Source organism: Adiantum capillus-veneris, chromosome 22, assembly GCF_014529385.1.
Source record: "Adiantum capillus-veneris isolate H3 chromosome 22, ASM1452938v2, whole genome shotgun sequence".
In the NCBI taxonomy this organism is placed as follows: Eukaryota; Viridiplantae; Streptophyta; class Polypodiopsida; order Polypodiales; family Pteridaceae; genus Adiantum; species Adiantum capillus-veneris.
Window position 1 is genome coordinate 21,429,741 of NC_140952.1, and position 22,258 is coordinate 21,451,998.

The 22,258-nt window shown below is 44.4% G+C and overlaps 1 protein-coding gene across 2 annotated transcripts; it reads left to right on the plus strand.

Annotated features, from left to right (window-relative positions):
• The first annotated feature begins 1,410 nt into the window (after window positions 1-1,410).
• LOC147429011 (ubiquitin-conjugating enzyme E2 36) lies at window positions 1,411-22,106 on the plus strand. 2 transcript variants are annotated; one of them, XM_086494877.1, is made up of 9 exons: window positions 1,411-1,566; window positions 1,649-1,676; window positions 2,282-2,368; window positions 18,965-19,023; window positions 19,515-19,556; window positions 20,038-20,111; window positions 20,197-20,294; window positions 20,375-20,453; window positions 22,057-22,106. In XM_086494877.1, exons 1-8 carry the CDS (start codon window positions 1,528-1,530, stop codon window positions 20,410-20,412), a joined length of 465 nt encoding a protein of 154 aa, XP_086351003.1. In that variant the 5' UTR covers window positions 1,411-1,527; the 3' UTR covers window positions 20,413-20,453; window positions 22,057-22,106. The 2 variants fall into 2 exon arrangements, with proteins under 2 accessions (XP_086351003.1, XP_086351002.1); XM_086494876.1 differs by lacking the exon at window positions 22,057-22,106 and adding an exon at window positions 20,972-21,117 and having other exon boundaries at window positions 1,412-1,566.
• The last annotated feature ends 152 nt before the right edge of the window (window positions 22,107-22,258 follow it).

Consider the following 22,258-nt stretch of genomic DNA (forward strand, 5'->3'; position numbering starts at 1 on the left):
TTGCAGGAAAACACACACAACTTGGAGAAGACGAAGGAAGCTCAAGGCACACAACTGAGAGTGTATAGCTTAGTGTGCAATGGAAAGATAGATAACCCTAGAGTGATGGGCGTATATACAATGCACGGGGGGAAAAAATGCCCCGGTGGTCCTAGTGTGTTCACATACATCACTACCACATGTATATGGTAACAATCTATTGTAAAGACCTCCTGTAGTAGCTCGTAGAAGCCAAGCGACTATGAGATCTATAGGCTACATCTCCAAGATTATATACACCTACTGTAACATTCCTTGATGTGGTGCCTCAAAAAAAGGATGCAAATCTACAGCACATCCATACTGTAAGAGGGGTAAGAAGGATCTGATCATCGTCTACCACAAAAGGGAAGGAAAGGTACCAAGTGCATATCTATCTAATCAGACCAATTTCCCTATGGCCTCACTAAACGCAGTCACACTTTTACAGGCTACGATGCATTACGTGTCAAAAGAAAGCTAAATGCTTTTGAACATTTTTAAGATTTTTCCAAATGGAGACACCAAAGCTACCACTTTATACTTTTGACTCCATGAAGAACATATCTGTTATGAAGATGTCAAAGAGATATTTCTTGAGAATCCAACCTTTGATATCTCCACATTTAACAAAAAAACATGTTACATTTATGTGTGGTGTAGCCTTTGTCTTTGAAACACTCACATCAACTGACTACATAAACAAAGGTTTTTCGACATAGTCATGAGATTTTGTTTATCTATTTAAGCATGAGCCAAATGTGCTCTATCATCTGCATGCAACAAAACCACAACATTTATCTATTTAAGCGTGAGCCAAATGCGCTCTATCATCTGCATATAGCAAAACCACGGTCCACAACCACAACATTTCTAAAAAAGAAAAACATTAGTCTATTCCTGCTTACCCTCAAACACATACCACCCACTCACATTTACACACACACACACACACACACACACACACTCATTCACTCTAATTTTCGTTACTTACTCAAGCATTTGCACTCACTCATTCGTGCACGTGTTATTTTCCTCTTGCACTCACACAAATGTCACTTATGTTTCTAATACTCTCTCTCTCTCTCTCTCTCTCACACACACACACACACACACACACACACACACACACACACACTCTTGCAATCTAGCTCTTCTCTCAACACGAAAAAAGGGAAATTATGTCTAGAAATAAGGAAGCAATTCATCTCCAAAGACTACATAACCAACTCAAATTCTAGTTTTAGTATCGTAACAATCGGTCTCCTTATGAAAAGCTACAAAATATTTAATCTTTGGAGAAATTTAATCTCACAACCAGAGGTAGTTTGGGAATTTTTGAAATTTGAGGGGTATTTTGGATTTTTATCACAAGCAATAATTCAGTGCCATCGTCCCTCACGCTACGACCGTATAATCTTGGTAAGTTGTCGGCTAACTCGTTTAGCAGCAAAAAGTCCTCAGTCGAAGTTCCTGCAAACGATTTTTGCTCGATCCGTCAGAGGGAAGATGTCAGCAAACTCCAACCTTCCTCGTCGCATTATCAAGGTTCGAAACCCTACTCACACTCAGAAAATCCCACCCTTTGCTCTGTTGCACAACCCTCTTATTGCTTGCTTTGCTCTTTCAGGAGACGCAACGTCTTCTAAGTGAACCAGGTACGATGCCATCTTCTTGCCTTCCGTCAAGTGTTGCTTTTGCAGTAGATCCTTTTTTGTCTGCCATGGCTCTATAGCAAGTCCCTTTGTTGGATTACTACGCTTGGCTCCTGCCCTGATCATATGCTGCGCTTGCATGTTTTTGGGCTATATTTGCCAGGGGAAAGGCTTGCCTGCATTTGTTGTAGGCACCAGTGTGCTTCAATGCCCACTTTAACAAGATTTTGAGCATGTTACTTCATCATGGCCATATCTGTTCATCTAGCTTGAGCTAGTTCATCGAACTTGAGCGCCTGCATGGCTCAATCAACATAATCAAAGTGCGGCTTCACACTTACATCCTTTGTTTCAAGTGGGAGTAGCATTCACAAATTTAGTTAAATCTATAGAGTCAGTTATTTGTCTTGATTTCCTTGTGGACACTTTGAATTATGCAAAAAGCGTGTTTGAAATGTTTAAGACATCCACCCCCCCCCCCCCCCCCCCCCCCCCCCCCAACCCAACACACACACACACACAAAAAAAAAGAATAAAAAATGTACTCTCCCACCAAACCCCAGGCACCTATATGGTCATGGCCTAATCTTCTTGATTTCAATTTTCAGCTCCTGGTATCAGTGCCTCTCCTTCGGAAGACAACTTGCGATATTTCAATGTGATGATTCTCGGGCCTACTCAGTCTCCTTATGAAGGTAACTGCCTTCTTTTGGACTGAATTTTCACCTTGCATGGGGTGTCAGTATTGTGATGTGAATTTTTGTTGGCATTTCCTCTCGAAGGTAAACTTTTTCATGACATATTTTGTATCTTACATGGGGTGGCAGTAGTGTGGTGCAAATTTTTGCAGAAACCATTTCCTGGATGAGTATTCTTGGAAAACACAGCCTTGCAATTTGGTTCAATGCAGAGACAAGGGGTTTCAAGTCAATGTGTTGAAATGATTCATGGGTCAAAAGCTTCTCACATCATCTTTTTTAGAAGACTTTTTGCCATGCGAGTGGCAAAGGCCTTAGTGTCAAGCATTGGATTTAAGCCAAGGATGGGTTTAAGTGGTGATCCTTAAGATTATTGTTTGTTCCTTTGATGCTAGCAGCTAAACCTTGAACTTAAGAAAACAAAAGCTATCCATTAACCATTGCACTCATCCTTTAAACAATGCTCTCTCTCTCTCTCTCTCTCTCTCTCTCTCTCTCCGTGTACTATCCTGACGATCGGACTATTAGTTCCAATGTCAATGTCCATTGTATGTCTAATTTCCTTGAGGGGAGGCAATGTTTTATAGGAATCACTTCATGTAAGGAACCAAGTGGTACATTTAGAAAGTTGTATGAGGTTTAGGAGCAAATCTTTGTAAGTTTGAGAGTTGTGAACTTTTGTATGGTGGACTTCACTGTGGTAGATAGCCATCGGGGCTATTCTTTCTTTGTTTTAAGATGTTTCTTATGTGCATTGATGTGCCTTTCGAGTACATGATTACGGATTTGGCACATAGGCTCTACATAGGGTCGAGGTTGCTCCTCATGACACTAGCTACTACTGGGTCCAAAGCAGTGGTAGCCTCAAGGTTGTGTATATCATCCCTTTCCTCGACCTCAGTGGACTGAGGCTTGATAGGCGTTGAAGAACCTCCTGAAGGCCGACGCTCTTGCATTATGTGAAAGGGTCCACCCTTTAAGTTGGATAAGAGGGATGAGATGGAAAGATGAGAGAATGGAAGAAGAGCGATGAGAGGATGGAACTTGGAAGCTGGAGAGAAGAGAGAAGAGAGAAGAGAGAAGAGAGAAGAGAGAAGAGAGAGAGAGAGAGAGAGAGAGAGAGAGAGAGAGAGAGAGAGAGAGAGAGAGAGTGTCTTGACTCTTGAGAGCTTGGGGGTTGATGCTTGCACTAGTCCTTCTGAGGCTTCAAAGGTTGGATAGGGGCTTGAGAGGATGCTTACACATCAATTAGTGAGAATGCTCAGGGTTGAACCTTTGAGCACAACGCTGTGAAAGTAGGCAACGGAAGACGCAATGAAGACAAGAACTAGCCAATGAAGACAATTCTCACTAATTGATGCTTACACAGCAATTAGTGAGAATGCTCAGGGTTGAACCTTTGAGCACAATGCTGTGAAAGTAGGTGCTTACACATCAATTAGTGAGAATGCTCAGGGTTGAACCTTTGAGCACAACGCTGTGAAAGTAGGCAACGGAAGACGCAATGAAGACAAGAACTAGCCAGGGATCCGGTGGACACCTTGACTCCGATCTAGAACACCTGCAATGCCACATAACATGAACAAGATACCAAAGGAGGAGAGATTACTGAGGTAGAAAGAGACAAGACATCCAAGAATGAGAGAGAGAGAGAGAGAGAGAGAGAGAGAGAGAGAGAGAGAGAGAGAGAGAGAGAGAGAGAGATTTTTGGAGAAGGCTCTCTATGCTGATAACAAACTACTCATACAAGTGACCAAGGGTTGTCCGACATAGATCTGACATGCCCAATGGATAGATCCGAGGCACACACACAACTGCGACCGCTACTGCCGTCTGCACATGCACACGAGATCACTGATATAGCCTCAACATGGTCTACCCTAGCCTTTTGAGAAAGCAAGGCTATGACGGGATCTCCTCCTAACAAGAAAACTAATCCGGATGGAGAGGAACATACCTCATGGGATGGTGCCATCTGGAGAGCATAGGACATCTCCTCCACTGCTGCACCCCGTATTTGATGCTCTGCATCAAGATGATCACAGTCTCTGTCTGGGTGCTCTGAGAGGAAAAACGCAAGGAGAGAATCCCGTGCTGCCCATGAATTGCCGAAGTGCTGCCCTATTGTTGGGGATGAAAAATGCTAGGACTGAATGTGGAAAACACTGAGCAATGTTGAACAAAACGCCAGCTAGATGCCCTCCCCACCGCCCATTGCCCACCTAGGGCTGCCTCACACTCCCTCTGGGTGCCGATGCATCACTCCTTATGGGAACCCCACCCCTTGCATATATATCTCCAACTAGGTTGGTCAACCAGATCTACAGTTGCCTACGACCTAGAATAATGGAGAAAATGCATAAAATCTTGATGTAGGAGGGCCATGTTATAGCTTACGAGAGTAGAATGTTTTCACGTCTTGAATGGGTTGCACAGATTTATGAAAAAGAGCTTTTGGCAGTTATCTATGCTCTTACACAGTGGCGACATTTTTCTACTCTTAGCTGATTTTATTGTGTTCAATGATCACCAGAGTCTACATTACTTCCCGTCTTAGAAGCAGCTTGCGGAAAAGCAGATGAGGTGGCCTTGTCGTAGTTTCATTTCCAAATTGTCCATGTTCAGGGACAAAGGAATTTAGTGGCAGATGCGTTATCTCGCAATCCCTTGGTTCTGGCTATTTCTGCGATCCATCATAGAAGTTTCGAGGATATGGTAGATCAGTACGCCACCGCTCTTGATTTTGCAGACATCTTTAACCGGTTATAGAGTGGGGAGATAGTTGGGGGCTATTCCATATGGGACGGCTATTTGATGTGGAAAACGATGGTGTGTGTTACACAGCCTTTGAGGGAAAAGGTTTTGACAGAGTGCTATTGTCCATCTTTTTTAGGCCACCGCGGCATAGATTCCACCCAGGGTGTTGAGCGTTACTGGCGGAGGCTCAAAAAGGATGTGGACGAGTTTGTTTGGAGTTGCTTAGTATGCCAAAAGGTCAAGTTGGACATGCATAAGGCACCAGGACTCCTACAGCCTTTACCCATACCCTCCTGTCTCTCGGAAAGCATTGCCATGGATTTTATTTTTGATCTTCCCAAGACTCAAAGTGGGCGTGATGGCATTTAGATAGTCATCAACAGATTCAGTAAGCAAGCCCATTTCATTCCAGTAAAGAAGACAGTTAAGCCCGATCATTTGGCGAAACTGTTTTTCTTATAGATTTTTCTATTACATGGATGCCTGAGTCCATTGCTTCGGACAGAGATTCTCGATTCACTAGTTTGTTTTTATCATAATGCGCGTATGCGGAAGAGAGAGAGAGAGAGAGAGAGAGAGAGAGAGAGAGAGAGAGAGAGAGAGAGAGAGAGAGAGAGAGAGAGAGAGAGAGAGAGAGAGAGAGAGAGAGAGACAATGAACACAAACGCTAGATGTGGAAGAGGGGGCGATCAACCCCCCATGACTATTAGAGCAGAAGACCCGTACAATGATCAGAAGATAATCTATGTTGAAATGAGTACCCCCTGGCCCCATATATAGGAGTGCCCAAGGGGACCCAAATCGAGTGGGCGGTCGGTGCCAAACTCGAGCGGCCGGACAATGCAGCCTATATGCTTATGCAAAGGGTGGCCAGCCCGGAGGCACACTATCCGTATATATATGACCTAGACATGTGAAGCATCAGAGTGGTGTAAGTCTAACACCCCCCTCTCAGCACCGGATGATGAACAAACCTCGTGAAGCGGAAGATGTGAAGAAAATGATGAAGATGTCTGCTGCCATGTCCAACGAAGGACAAGACTCCGGCGAACTCCGCGAGTGTAGCAACAGTCTGGGGTGTCCCGACCTCCGAGAGATCTCCATGGTAAAGTGTTGTCACGAGCAGTGTAGCAAACTGATGTACTCTGCCAATACAAGGTGAAGATATTGCATGAGGGTCCCGAAGTGAGTGTGAAAACAACTCCTTGTCGTAAAAGAATTGCCAATAGATCTGCAATTGTCTTGCCCAATAGGATATGTGGTGTTTGTAGTCAAACCGTCTGGAGAAATGGAGAAGCCTAGGAGCCATCACGAGAATGACCGGAAGCCTATCAATGCATGAACTTGTAACCCAGTGGGGCTAGGTGGCTAAGCTGTGTAAAATTGTAAATCTCCAGGAAGGCCAGATATAACAATCTGCGCCGTAAACGTCCTCTGAAACAAGGAAAGCCAGACTCAACAGTCTGCATTGTAGAAGCTATTATAACCTGCAGCAGTCACCGAAAGACTGCACGGACCACCACCAGATGGTGTCCTGTCAGGAGGTAGGGTAATCCAAGATGAAGGGAAAGTCAGACTCAACAACATGCATTGTGTACGGCCTCTAAGAAGAGGTGTGGTCAAACCAAGTTGTCTGCACCATAATCATCCTATATGAAGATGGGAAGCTAGAGTGAGTAGTCTACGTTGTGAATATCCTCTGAGAAGAGGAAAGGCCATACCTGTCAGTAGGTAGGGTAATCCAAGATGAAGGGAAAGTCAGACTCAACAGCCTGCACTGTGTACGGCCTCTAAGAAGAGGTGTGGTCAAACCAAGTTGTGTGCACCATAATTATCCTGTATGAAGAAGGGAAGCTAGAGTGAGTAGTCTACGTTGTGAATATCCTCTGAGAAGAGGAAAGGCCATACCAATCGATCTGCGTCGTCTTGCCTGTGTCTCTTGCCTCCAATCCTCCGGTGTCAAACCAAAACTAAATCCGCACCCAACACCACCACCAAACCGCAACTCGGTGTGGCTCTCAATGTGAATGAGTTGGGAGTGGCCTACTGCCCAGGTCGAGGGATAAGTCTGTCGTAAGGTTATGGAGGGTGAGTGTAAGCGACTCTGAAGGTAGCAATCCAAATGATTAGGGGTGTAGAAGAGCAACTGCATTACTATCCAAGCCAAGCTCCGAGTGACTCCGGATGTAGTCGCGGGATGCCTGATCTCCCGCATCTCGTGGGTAAACTTTCCAAGAGAGTCTAAAGAACTGAAGTCCCATTCCAGTTTGTAGTTCCAAGTAATGAACTTGTCCAAGAAGAGATCCAAGATCCTCTCTCGAAGTCCATGTAGATGCTCTTGTGTAAGCAAGTGATCTGACTTGTCCAGGTCAAGTGGGAAGTGTCTGTCCACCCAAGATGGTAGTGTCTTCTTGGGGAATTGTCGTGATCCCATATGCCATGAGCATGGCCATATGTTGTGTGAACTCCTCTAATGAGTGCATAGGTGTGTCCATAGCAAACCACAAGTCACCACCCCCTCTAGAGTGCGCAACCGCCAAAGAAAGGCTTGAATGAATGGAGCTTCCAAGGATTGTACGCCCGTGTATGATCAAGCCGATGTCGAAGATACCGTGTACTGTAGCAATCATTGAGAGACATGGACCACCACCGGATGGTGTCCTGGCAGGAGGTAACTTCATCCTTTGTGAAAAACACAAGCCAAGAGGTTTCTGTCCACCCAAAAAGGCAACTGTGAGGTGATGAAAGCGCTGCTGTCCAGCAATTTTCAGCGTGCTCGTACATTCTCGGCAGGGTCCGAAGGGTGTGGGGAATCAATGTCACAACCCCATGTGGGCTAAAAGTGGAGAAAACGGATGTGGATGCTGGCTGAGATTTGTAGCAAATGAAGAGGAGGGGGAACAAGACCGGCAATGCACTGGATGCAAGGCCGTGTGTCGTAGGCAAGATCTGATGTGTGAAAAGCTAGCACTCCCCTCTTGCTGCAAAAAATCACAGCAACTGTCCAAAAACGCAGCTCCCCGAAAAACGCAAGGGGCAGACAAAAAAGCTAATGGAAAAGGGGCATTTCCGGCGAGAAAAAGGCCTATAGAGGCTAGCACTAGCAGCTAGTAGCAAAAATGCAAGCAAGGCTGATGAGACCTTGCAAAAAACGCAGGTGGAGGGGGGTCCTCCGTGATGAAAATGTAGCTGTCCGATCGCGTGCCAGGTTGTTTGCAAAAACAAAAACGATGGCAAATCAGCAAAAACACTAGCTGATTTGTGCTCCTTTTCCAGAAACGCTGGCTGTTGAAGCTTGGGGAGAGAACCTTTGCAGAAGCGCTTGTCCCATGGAGAGCCTGAAGTTGTTGATACCATGTGAGTGCGTGTGCGGAAGAGAGAGAGAGAGAGAGAGAGAGAGAGAGAGAGAGAGAGAGAGAGAGTGTGGCTCACAAGGAAAGGAAAGGTGATACGGCGGTTCTTATTTAAATTCAAGAACTATTCGGCATTGGATGCGAAGTGGATAGAGGAGGAGGCCTCGCAGATACTCCTCGGATACTAGAACTTTACCTTGAGGCTTTTGGTCTAGCTTTGACTATTCCGAGAGATCCCAGAGATGAGCAGGGTTGAATCGAGTGCAGACGGGGCTACACAAGAGGGGAGTTACTCCGCTCCTTCGTCATAGATTACCTAGATGGAATAAAGTCACTGATTTCCCTTTAGATTTGAGAGATTCTGATGGGCTGATAGTATTTTGTTGTACGACTTTATGAACTGGGAATTCTCGAAATGAATCTTATTTACGTGTGCTCTCTCATGTGAGTAGTGTTTGAGTGCATGTTTGAAAGATGAAATGACTCCACCATTTCGGTCTTGTGTATTTCTAGAGAGATGAGATGGACATGATAGTAACAAGATGTAGTCAATCGAGACATCAGTGGAGATCTGGGATAGATTTAAATGTGATTGTTAAATACGCTGCCGATTAATCATGATCCAATATCTCGATGGACGGAGTGATGTGAATGTGATTTGAATGTTCAGTGACTGTTGTCTTTGTGCAAGTGCTGGATAGGTGTTGTCTAGCGCGTCAGTGCTTAGAGTCGGTGTCTATTGAACTGGTTTTTGGCTTATGTTTGATTTTGCAGGCGTAATGGAGAGCCATTACAATTCTTTCAAGAGGGGGGTATGTCACAAAGTGACGACGTGGCATGACCACCCAGACGGACACTAGCGTGGGGTAGGCAAGCTGTACGGAACTCCGAAATTCGTGGCGACTGCTGGCGTGGCAGGTTGTACAGACGTTTGCAAATTGTGGCGTGATTTACAATGGCAGCTTTTGGCGCTAGCTTGAGAGACCAGATGCCTTTGGAACTTGAAGCTTTTCATGTACTGCTTTTAGGCTTGAGAGTCTATATAAGAGTTGTCAGGGTCTCTCTCCCTCAGATTGGCTTATGTTTGATTTTGCAGGCGTAATGGAGAGCCATTACAATTCTTTCAAAAGGGGAGTATGTCACAAAGTGACGACGTGGCATGACCACCCGGACGGACATTAGCGTGGGGTTGCTGACGTGGCAAGCTGTACGGAAATCCGAAATTCGTGCCGACTGTTGCCGTGGCAGGCTGTACGGTTGTCCGCGAATTGTGGCGTGATTTACAATGGCAACTTTTGGCGCTACCTTGAGAGACCAGATGCCTTTGGAACTTGAAGCTTTTCATGTACTGCTTTTAGGCTTGAGAGTCTATATAAGAATTGTCGGGGCCTCTCTCCCTCAGATTGGCTTGGGGGCAAAGAGCAGAGAGAGGACCCTTAGACATTGTACTTTGCTCAAAAAATTAATACAAAAAGAAATACCAAAAAAGGCGCCTCACTTTGGGGCCAAAACCTCTGGGCACGAAACTACACCGGGCCGTATCATCTCTCTTTAAGTGTTTTTAAGTTTATTAGGCGATTTTAAGCTGCTCTCGCGTGCGTTGTGGTAGATTCCAGACTTGGGGTGTCCAAGTCTGTTACACTGGACGAATCCTAAGAGATGCTATAACTCTTAACACCCTGTCTCGGCTCATGGAAAGGAAGACAGGCCACGAAGCTGGAGTTAGCAATATGCAACTGTAAAGAGATGGTTTCGAGGACGAGGATATCTGCAACAAACTCCACAATAAAAAAGTATCTTGTAATAAATCCAATCCAGCCGCTACTCTTGAAAGACGTGTGGGAAGTAAAATCAGTTTTTTGAAAAGTAAATCCAGCTCTAATGAGAATCCCCTAGACCACAACTAGCATTTGCGGCAGGTATTGCTATTGACTGCTTCAAGAGAATGCAAAAAAACTGAGGGTAAAGGCATAAAATACTGGTATCGAATCATTTCCCAACTCTCAAGAGCTCCACCTTCGAGGAAAGAGTCGGAAATGTGAGTGTGCACGCGTGTGTGTGTGTGTGTGTGTGTGAGAGAGAGAGAGAGAGAGAGAGAGAGAGAGAGAGAGAGAGAGAGAGAGAGAGAGAGAGAACACAAACGCTAGATGTGGGGAAGAGGAGGGCGATCAGCCCCCCATGACTACCAGAACAAGAAGACCCGTACAATGATCAGATGATAATGAAATGTGTACCCCCTTGGCCCCATATATATGAGTGCCCAAGGTGGGCGCCCAACTCAAGTGGGCGGTGGAAAAGCTACAACCTATGCTATGGGTGGCCAGCCCGGAGACACTAGGCGTACAAGGAAGTGCCCTAGACCTATGTGAAGCAGCAGAGTGGTGTAAATCTAACACCTCCTCTCAACACCTGATGCAGAACAAACCGCGTGAAGCCGATGATGTGAGGCAAATGATGAAGATGTCTGCTGAAGGACAAGACTCTGGTGAACTCTCGGAGTGTAGCAGTAGTTTGGGGTGTCCCTACTGCCAAGAAATCTTCGTCGTAAAGTGCCGTCACAAGCAGTGTAGCAAACTGCTGTACTCCGTCGATACAGGGTGAAGATATTGCATGAAGGTCCCGAACTGCGTGTGAAAACGACTCCTTGTCATAAAAGAAGTGTCAATAGACCTGCAAGTGTCCTGCCCATAGGATCTGTGGTGTCTGTAGTCAAACCATTTGGAGAAAATGGGAAAGCCCAGGAACCGTCATGAGAATGCACGGAAGCCTGTCAATGCATGAACTTGTAACCTAGTGTGGCCAGGTGGCCAAGCTGTGAAAAACTCCAAGAAGGCCAAATATAGCAATCTGTGTCGTAAACGTCCTCCAAAACAAGGAAAGCCAGATTAAACAGTCTGCACTGTAGAAGCTACTGTAAGCTGCAACAACAGGCACTGGGAGACCGCATGGACCATCACCGGATGGTGTCCTGTCAATAGGTAGGGTAATCCAAGATGAGGGGAAAGCCAAACTCAACGGTCTGCGTTGTGAAGGGCCTCTGCACCGTGATCATACTGTAGAAGTAGGGAAGCCAAACCGAATAGTCTGCGCTGTGAAGATCCTCTAAGAAGAGAAAAGTGGCTAGACCAAGATGTCTGTGCCGTCTTGCTTGTATCTCTTGCCTCCAATCTTCCGATGTCAACCAAAACAGAATCCGTGCCAACAACGCCACCAACAATGCCACCAAATCGTGAATGAGCTGGGAGTGGCTTACTGCCTAGGTTCAAAGTTTCCATCCTTCCTTAGCACGAAAGATAAGAGTTTGAAGCCGACCAATACACGAGGGACTTGGGACACTGCTTTTGCCAAGGTTCGGGAGGCTTTAGCAAAATCTCAGGAAAGACTCAAGAAGGAAGCAGATCGACACCGTCGCGATTTGAAATTAAAGAAAGACGATTAGGTGCTTTTACGTTTTGAGAAGGCACACCTGAGAAAGAAAAGGGGAAAGGAGCGGCTTTTTCGAAAGCTTAGCATGAGGTACTATGGCCCTTTCCATATAAAAGAAAAGATAAATGATGTCTCCTTTAGATTGAAGTTGCTCGATACTTGGAAGATTCACAATGCATTTCATGTGAGTCTATTGAAGCCTTTTAAAGGCGATGTGCCCGATGATGGGGAGCCAGATGAGCAACCCGAAGTGGAGGAATGGGAGGAGATACTTGTTCCAGAACAGATATTGGCACACAAGGACAAAAAGATTAAAGGTAAAGTGATCAGGTGGTTCTTGGTTAAATTCAAGAACTGTCTGAAGCGAAGTGGATGGAGGAGGAGGACCTAGCAAATACTCTTCAAATTTTGGAACTTTACCTTGAAGCATTCGGTTTAGCATAGGTTGCTCATAGATGCACCTTTCTTCACACATGGACGAGATCTTAAGTTCTTCTAAGTTGGGATCATGCCCATGGCACTATGCTCCTTCCCAGTGCTTCGTTTTACACTCATCTTACATACCACCTTGACGTTTACATAGCTTACACTTTCTTATCTCGTTTTTGTAATTCCTTTGGGTGATAGACCACTGTCTTTTGTGCAAAGAATACAACCCCTTTTCTCATGAGAGAGAGAGAGAGAGTTTTATTAATGCCTTGAAAAGGCAGTAGTCCATCTATGAGACTGTTGCTAAATTGGTTTCATCTGAAGGAAAATTAATTCTAAATGAATCATTGGATTTATAAGTGAGGGTTTTCTCGCTTGAGACACCAAGAAAAATAATTCTAATGAATTATTGGAATTATAAGTGAGAGGTGTCACAGACTTGGACACCCCAAGTTGGGAATCCAACACGACACACGAGAGAATCACTTAAAATACTTCAAAATTTAAAATCACAATTCAATTTTGGCGGACACGGCCCGACGTAGTTCCGTGCCCAGAGAGATTGGCTGGCGCCATTTCGATATATCTTTTATATTAATGTTGAGCAAAGTACAACACCCGATGGGTCCTCTGCTCTTAGACTCTGCGTCCAGATGCTCTGAAGAGTGAGGCCCCTTGGGCTCCTTTTATTCTTATAAGGGATGCCAAAAGTTGTAGGTGCAACAAAAGTGAATGTTGCACTTTGCTCAAGATGAGTGCTCCGAACTGTGCTCAAGGGTTCCTTTTACTTACGGAAGGGAGAGCCTTCGGTTCCTTTAGTGAGAGAGTGCATGTCACGTGACACATCCAACCCTATGTGTCCGTGGACAAGCTACAGCACGACAAGGGTTTCAGTCAGTTGCGTCAGTCTAGATTTAGAAGTGATCTGGCACTTTTGTGAGTCTATTCGTAGACCGTGCATGCCCAGTCACTTAGTGTAGATGCATATCCTCTGGTTGCACACAGCATGATCATAAGGATTTCCATCAGAATCCTTCAGGGGAATTTTCCAGTGCATTTAGCCTATTTTACCTATTTTTGACATTTTTCACTTATTATTTTTAAGTGACTTTTGTTGGAAAGTAGGTAGGGCAAATTGAGTAAGTTTGTATATAAGCAAACCAAAGCTAGCACTAAATGGCGGAAGAGGCAACAGGAGGAGCTTGGCTCAACAGGCAACTTCTCAAGCAAGAACCCACAGCCTTGGCGTTTTTGCATCAAGCACCCATTGCCATAACCTCTCAACCCTAGCGTTTCCTCAGCAAGAAGTCATCGCCAGCAGACCCTGTTAGGGAATAAAGGCCTAAGTGCCTTGTACTTATTAACTTATAAGTTAAAAGACTTATAAGTGAGGGGGCCCAAGTGTGAATGGCCCCCTAGTCACTTACTCATATACTCAAAGGTCAAGCCCAAAATGAAGAGTCGTGACTTTTCCCAGATTTCTACGAGCGTTCTCTCTCTCTCTCTCACGTAATTTCTCTGCGTGAGCTTCTTCTGCGCCACTCTCCTCTTCTCCTTCACTCTCATTGCATAGGATAGCAAGTGGGCTCTCTCTCCTGCTCCCCCACACATGGTATCAGAGCTTTAGGGTTTCCAAGAGAGCCATCTTCGCAACACAGATCAGAATTCTGTTCTTGCTCGCTGCGGGAAGGATATTCAACCATTTTCGATCAACTCTGTTGCGAAGGGATCCTCTCACCGTGTAGAATCGACCTCCGGTGACAGTTTTCCCAAAATTAGGGTTTCAAAAACTGGCGAACAGCAGCCTATTTCTGCTGAAATTGACCAATTTCGGGGTCAATTTGATGCAATTTCATTAGGGCAAGTCTCACAGGTCAATCTTACAGGTGTTTCCACCAACGAGGTTCTGAAAATTCAACAAAACAGGTGTTTACAGGTCTGATTTTGCCCTAAAACAGGGAATTTCAGCAAGCAAATGATGTATACACCTTGTGGAAACCTTTGGTAAGGGTTTGGCAGTGAATGTACGCCGTTTTGGGGTGATTTCGCGTGAAATTTGCTCGCTGTTTTTCTGTAACAGCAAGCTGTTTTTTGCCCGATTGCGCACATTTGGGCGTGTTTAGGTCGGCAAAACAGGGTTTCAGTGTTTGCAATCACTCAGAATGGCTTCTAGTAGTGAAAGTGGCAATTTGTTGCACATTCGCAAGCTTGAAGGGGCCCATAACTTTGCTATATGGAAGAAGCAATGTTATAATGTGTTGTTGCAGAAGAAACAGGCGAAACCTATTAAGTTACAGGGCGTGAAACCGGTTGATATGGAGGTTGAAGAATGGGAAGAAGTGGACGAGTTGGCTCGCTCCACGATCATGCTTTCGGTGTCTGACAATTTACTCTTCAATGTAGAGAATGAGCAGACAGCATGGGGCATGTGGAAGCGTTTAGACGAGTTGTGTGCACAGCAGAGTGCTGCCAGTAAAGTGTATTGGCTTAAGAAGCTTATGGATCTCCGCATGAAGGAGGGTTTTACAACGTCTCTGGTGTCGTATTCTCTTCTCTCTCTATCTCTCAGTCTCACACACTTGCACGCACAGTGTCCATTCACTTTGTTGTCATCATTGTACTCTCTCATTAAGAACGGAAGGCTCTCCCTTCCATAAGAACAAAAAGGAACCTTGAGCACATTATGGAGCACTCATCTTGAGCAAAGTTCAAACATTCATTCCGCTGCACCTTACAGTGCAAATGATCACAAACAAAGTGAATGACACTGTGAATGAAGGTGCTGAGAGAGAGAGAGAGAGAGAGAGAGAGAGAGAGAGAGAGAGAGAGAGAGAAATGAATACGACACTAGAATGTTGTCAAACCCTCCTCCAAGGGCCCCACTCTCTATGGCGAGAGAGGTGACAAGTCTATGCTATTGATTGCACAAATCTGGTACAATGGTCTAGATGCAAGGGGCTTGCCGACGATGTCGACGACAATGATGACGGCGACGAGACGGGCTGAAATCTGAAAATCTGACAACTGCTGAATTCTGACTCTATGTCGGCGAGGACGGCGATGGCGACGACGATGCGCTGAAAATGCAGATGCTGAAATCTGCGAACGGCGGGCTGAAACTGAAAACGCTGGCTAATCTGACCGCGTGGCGAGGATTTGCTGCGGGAAGGTGAGATCTGCAAGGTTAGGGGTTGTACCTGTGGAGTCTACGTGCTGAAAACTGAAAACGCTGAAGTGCTTGGGCTGAATTGTCGCGAGGAATTGCAAAACGCTAAGTGGTACTGCAAGCTGGAAACGCTAGGTAGTTGTATCAAAAACGCTATGCTGCTTTGTAATCTGCAATTTGAAAACGCTGGTCACTCTGTAGCAAAACGCCAAGGCTGATCTGCAACAGAAAATGTTGGCTGGTCTTGATGGCTGAATATGCTAGGGAGTTCTGCCGGTCTTGTTGAGAAGGTGCACTGCAAGTGTAGGTACTTCTTCTGTCTCTTCTGCCAGAAGTGCTAGCGCTAGGTTTCTTTTATAGAGCTTAGCAAATTTTCCCTACCCAGTTTCCGAACAATGTCACTTATTAATAATAAGTGAAAAATGGATAAAATAGGGAAAATGGGTTCTGTGTACTGTTAAATGCTCATGATGGATACTGACTGTAATGCTGATGATCATGTTGTGTGCAACCAGAGGATATGCGACTACTCTAAGTGTGTGGACATGCACGGCTTGCTCACAGGCTCACAAAGGTGCCAGAACACTTCCTAAGCTGACCTACACCCTAGACCTGAAGTAGCTTGTCCACCTGCACATAGGGTTAGATGTGCACGTGACAAAAGCAGAGCCCCAAAAGCAGTTAAACTCAAAAGCAAACAGTTCCAAAAGCTACTGGTCCCAAAATCTGGCCCAAAAAGCATCAGCGTGAATTGTAGAATTCTGTACAGCTTGTCAGTGCCTTTTGCGGAGCTGCCATGTCATCAGCTTGTTAGGCAATTTACGGACGTCTGTACAGTCACTGCCACGTCAGGGTTCGTACGGTGTGTGTGTGTGTGTGTGCGTGCGCGCGCGGGCAGTATTGCCACGTCATTAGCTTGTGACAAGAGGGTTTTTCTCACTGGAGATATCGGAGTACAAATATTTCTAGTGCGTCATTCAAAGGACTGACGGGAGCACTATGAACGGGAATCTCTGTAAGGCCACCAAGAACGAGTACTTCTGATGGGTCACATCGGATGGGTGACAGGGAGCATCGGGAAGAAGCATTCGACCACACGGGAGCAGACATCTGTGATGCGTCATAGGATGGGTGACATAGCGCATCGCGAAGGAGATTGTATCGTAAATCCGATGAGAAAGGACTAGGTGATGGGTATTCTTGATGCGTCACAAGGTGGGTGACGATTGGAAAGGGATTATCCATAGTCAAGAGGAAATTCCAAACTGTGTTAGAATTGTGCATGAGCAAGCATTTGAATGAAGATGGGTTCAGAGAAAAAATAGATGCTTTTGAGAAAGCCGGTTGCTTTTTGAAAAATCATATGCTTTTCGATAAAGAGGTCTATGCTAGCATTGCATCTGTGCATGAGACTGCATCGAGGGACGCCTGCGTTGTGATTGTGTAAGCATTGTTTTCAGCTTATAAAGTTTTACTGAGTTTTTAACAGGTTCAGACCATTTTAAAGAGGTCGGCCACCCACTTAATAAGTGGGCAGCCACCTGGTAATTAAAGCAGCAAAATCCCAGTGTCCCTTTCTCTCTCTCTATTCTTGCAGAGCAAAAGCGATTCCTCTCTCTTCCTAATTGAGGCGCCTCTATCTGCTCTATCTTTGCGGGGGAAAAGCAACCAAAGGCCCTATTCTTGCCAGGCTGCCAGGAGCTATAAAAACGATCTCTTTCTCACTCTCAGGCAGAAGAAAAGGCCAGCGCTAGATACAAGGAGAGGCTGCCACAGATTTCGGTCGCACAAATTGACGCCGCCGTTGATGCTCGCGGTTGCCCCGAGGGTACCGAATGACGCCAAGACCAAGTAGGCGAGTTCCATTGCGAAGAAGTGCCTACGGAGATCGTTTCCATCACGACAAGCTACTGTTTTTTCTGTTTTCAGCCCATAGACATCATAGACGGGGTTGATTTACGAGAAGGAACACGAGAACACACCTCTTCTATGTGTAGGATTGGAAGAGAGGTTTCTTAATGAAGAGATTTCTTTCGGGAAGTTGCTTATTTTGAGGACCAAGTTGCATTCCGAGTGTCGAGACTTCAAAGTAACATTTTTCATGTTTTGATCTTGGAGTGTTTGTTTGCAGGAGTACTTCCTCTACGCGAGGGAGTAGGAGCAGAGGAAGGCATAAGCCTCTGCAAGAGAAAGTGCTATGAGGAAATAGATCCAGATCAGCCCTAGGGTTTGATACCCTGGTTTGAGAGTAGATCCACGGATTTGAGAGTGGTAGAGGAGATCTCGAGTTGGGATCTGGAAGTTGAGATTCCCAAGGAAGCACTTCGTGTGGAACTGTCGGGTATGAGTGATCACTGAATCCATCCTCATCTACACTCTGGATGTCGAGACAGTATGGCTTGAATCTTCTGTTGTAGTCTCCGTCGATGCTGTGAAGCTCCTCCCCTCAGTTGGGGGTGTCTCGATCTCCTTAACTCCATGCTCGGTCAATGAGAGTGCCGTGGGTGTGAGTCTGAGCTGAGCTCTGCAGTGGTGGCTGCTGCTCTATCTGTCTAGTGTCTGGTGTGAAGAACTCGGTAATCTGTCTTTGGGATTGTCTTTCTCCAGATGTCTTATGTAAGCTGTCTCTGTGTTCGTGTAACTCTAGCATCCAAGACATCTCTGGTCCTGATAGCTCATGATTCTTGAGAAAGGTCCAAAGCCTTCTCTGAATAGAGAATGGAAGGGACCCAGTATCTTGTAATACTGTGTGCACTGACATGTATAATGCATTTCTATCTCTGGCTCTGTGTGGCATAGGGAGCATATCCTGCTGGCTGCTGGTATCCCTCTGGATCTACCAGTCTCAATCTTGAGCTGGTGCAAAGATGTCCGTATCTAATCAATGCCACACCGTAACCCATGGGATATATGTATGTATGTATATGTATGTATCTATATATATATGTACATACATATACATATACACATACACATACACATACATATACATATATACACATACCACACACACACACACACACACACACACACACACACACACATATATATATATATATATATATATATATATATATATATATGTATGTATGTATGTATGTATGTATATATATGTATATGTATGTATATGTATATGTATGTGTATGTGTATGTGTATATGTATGTGTGTGTGTGTGTGTGTGTGTGTGTGTGTGTGTGTGTATATATATATATATACATATATATATATATATATAGAGAGAGAGAGAGAGAGAGAGAGAGAGAGAGAGAGAGTTGCACTTTGTGCTACTTGGGTATCGTGATATCATGGAGAGTTTTTTTTTTTTTTTTTTGGAGAGAATTGCTCTTAGGTAGGAATAGGTTGATACCGAGCTTTCAAGCACTGTGTATGCATTAGCTTTTTTATTCTGCTTACTGTAGGTCTCTTCTGCAAGTTAACAACTAGTTTTTTGATTGATTCAGGTGGAGTGTTTAAGTTGGAGTTATTCCTACCAGAAGAATATCCTATGGCTGCTCCCAAGGTTTGTTTTTGGTTGGTTTAGTAAGAGGTTTTCTTGGAGTGCTGCTCTTTTTTTAACGGCTACCTTTCTTTTGAATCATCCAAGTGGATCATAATAATTGTTCTATGAATGGGAGGATTGTTCGTATATGTGTGCAATGATGAAATCCAAAAGTTCACAAGCGTCTATGATGTCCAGAATACGACTCTGACATCTTAATTGATGTCTTGCTTGTGTATTGCTTCAACATCGATGGCATTTCAACAGGTTTGATTTTTACTGCACAGTTAAACTGCCTCTCACACCAGATTAGAGGGACCCTTAATCTGTTTCCATCACGAAGGATCCTCGTCATGGCATTGCTAACTTTAATAGAACAAAACGATTGCAACAGAATATACATTAGTGGCATGGGACCTTCGTAGCCTAACTGTTGATCTTTGGGGTCAATGCTTCAGAAGGTTCAACGATTGAGAACTGCCTACTGAAACTTGTCTTTTGGTCTGGTCTAGGTGCGATTTCTGACGAAGATTTACCATCCCAATATTGATAAGGTATGCAATATGTATGTTGGTCTCTATTTAACGGCTACAAGACACCAGTATTTGTTTTGGATTGCATCCATATTAGTCACAAAAGTGAGATTCCTGTTGGCACATCATCCACAAGGTACGGACATGGGACTTGCTTCACAGAGTATATGTTTGAGTTGAATGGGATGATATAAGAGGGGTTTGCACAGAATTTTCATTAGTTTTGAGTCACAGTACTAAAAGGAGGCATGGTGTTGAAATATTGTGTGCTCTTAGAATCTAGGGGGGGAAAGTTTGGTAAGGAAAGGAACTAGAATTTGTGCAAGTGTTTGAGACCTTGATAAAGAGTGAGAACCTCAGTAATCAACAGCATCAGGGGCTTTCTGAAAGTGCTCGAGTAAGGCTAGTGCATAGAGGTCGGAGTGTGTGGAGAGGTTTGGGGGGGGGGGGTTTAACTGCCAGATCTCTGCTGCTTGTTCTAAAATTTATCTGCTATGGTCAGCTGGGTCGAATTTGTTTGGACATTCTAAAGGACAAGTGGAGCCCTGCTCTGCAGATTCGGACTGTCCTCTTGAGGTTTTCCATGGTCTTTTCTGGTACTATTTATTTTCTGTGTAATGTTTATGCTATTAACCGTGCCGTTTGTGAGTGTTGTGATCAGCATTCAGGCATTATTGAGCGCTCCTAATCCTGAGGACCCACTCTCCGAGAACATTGCAAAGCATTGGAAAACTAATGAAAGCGAGGCAGTTGAAACAGGCAAGAAAGTTAGCAATTTTTCTCTGTTGGAGGAGCTAATCTGGATGCTTGCTAACTTGGATATGATGTGCACAAAGCAGCTAAGGAGTGGACGAGGCTGTACGCATCTGGAGCGTAGAGCTATGGAAATCACCTGATGTAGAACTCGAGTTCTATGATGTAAGCCGTGCTGCTTGATGTATTCTCTTAGAAGATCTTTGCAGCTTCTTGCATTTCATTATGCTCTTTGTGCACAAAGCTGATGCTTGCAGTGTTTTTGAGAAAGGGTCTCGACGTCCAATTCATTTTGTACTTTTTTTCAATGGAAAGGAATCTTAAGTTACTTGAGGGCATAGGGAAATGGATAGACATTACCAAAGAAAGGAGTTCTACATCTGTATTCTAGGACGCATCCCCAATTCATTGATGTTTTTGGTATGGGAATTAGGAAATAGCTACATCTTTGCCATGTTTGTGCGCTCTTGTCACACAACAACATTGATGCTACGCACCTGCTTCAACTCTGACTTCACTCCCAAATTCCATCATGAAACTCTCTCATTATTAAACAGATGCATAGTATAACCTTTTTATGATTATACATACAGAAGCCCCTTATCTTTGGCTTCCAATGCTTCAATTAGTTATTTATTGTGACTTACAACTTGCATGCTCTCTTGTGCTTTATTTGCCCACAGGGTATGTCATACGGCAATTATTGTATGGCCGAATAGTATGATGCTAGTCAATAAATTCTGACAAAAAGAGATTCAAAGTTATATGTGCGTGTTGTGGTCCATTCCGAATGAGCATGGCATGGAAACAGCGATTGAGGGTGCAAAAACCTAGAGGGGTGCAAGACGTTCCATAGGCAGACCTTTCTCTCGAAGGAGGTATTATGGAGAAATTCCTGCATGTAGAAGTTGTTTGGAGGGTATTTGTATCAATTGAGTACAAAGGCTATATTCAGGACTTCCTTTTTTGTTTTGAGATACGATTGAAATTTGAAAGATGTCACTGAATATCGAACAACCTGGGTCTCCCAATCCCTCTTACTTTCTAGGTCCCAACCCCGTTGGCTAGGCAGAATTCTGTTGGAGGTGCTACATGTAATTGAGGTTTGTATGTGTGTGTGTGTGTGTGTGTGTGGTGAGTGTGAAGGGATTTCTGAGTATACTATTAATTTCTCATTATATGCAAGTTTGAATATACATATACTAAATACGAAGGCACTGGGGGGGCAACAAATTCGTTGTTCTGTAGGGAGTCACATTCATGTACTACCCTCTTCGAATGGACAGTGTTAGCATGGCAGTGCCAAGCTTGTTTGCTGAGAATAACCTTGTAGTCTGGCCAAATATTTTTTATTACTGTCAAATTTATTGTGTGCTGTCATAGGCGGAGTGCGGCCTCTCCTTCCTCCTCCTCTCTGAGAAGGAACTTAATGTAGCACTCAGTCTTCACACTTGCACGTGGTTGCAACAATTTTGAACTGACATACCAAAAGCCATTCTATGTTTGAGGTGGCACTTGTGTTGAAACTTGAACAAACAACATTGGATATGAAAACAACATCTGAGAAGTGCTGCTCAAAAGCATCATTTGAACTCAGGTTCTCTACTCTGCAACAGCCAGAACAATGAATGAAGCCGCTGGATAGGTCTTTGTGGCGTTGGATTGAATTATACCTTTACTAAACTAACACTTAGGAGGATCCAAAGCATTGCACATTTTCAGGGAAATATAACAAATGAACTTAAGATGCTCATGTTTGCTGGCACAGGATGCTCTCTGCAAAACAGGCAAGTGATTTTAATAGCTCAATAAAATACGTGCAGATCGCAAGACTTTTTTTTCCTAGAAGCACAATTATGTAAGACATCTTTATAGCTCCCCAAGTTACCAGCAAATCAAGAGCATTCCTTTGCTCAACACAGGCTTGCTTTATTGCAAGCATATCACCATATGAAAAGCCAACACTTAGT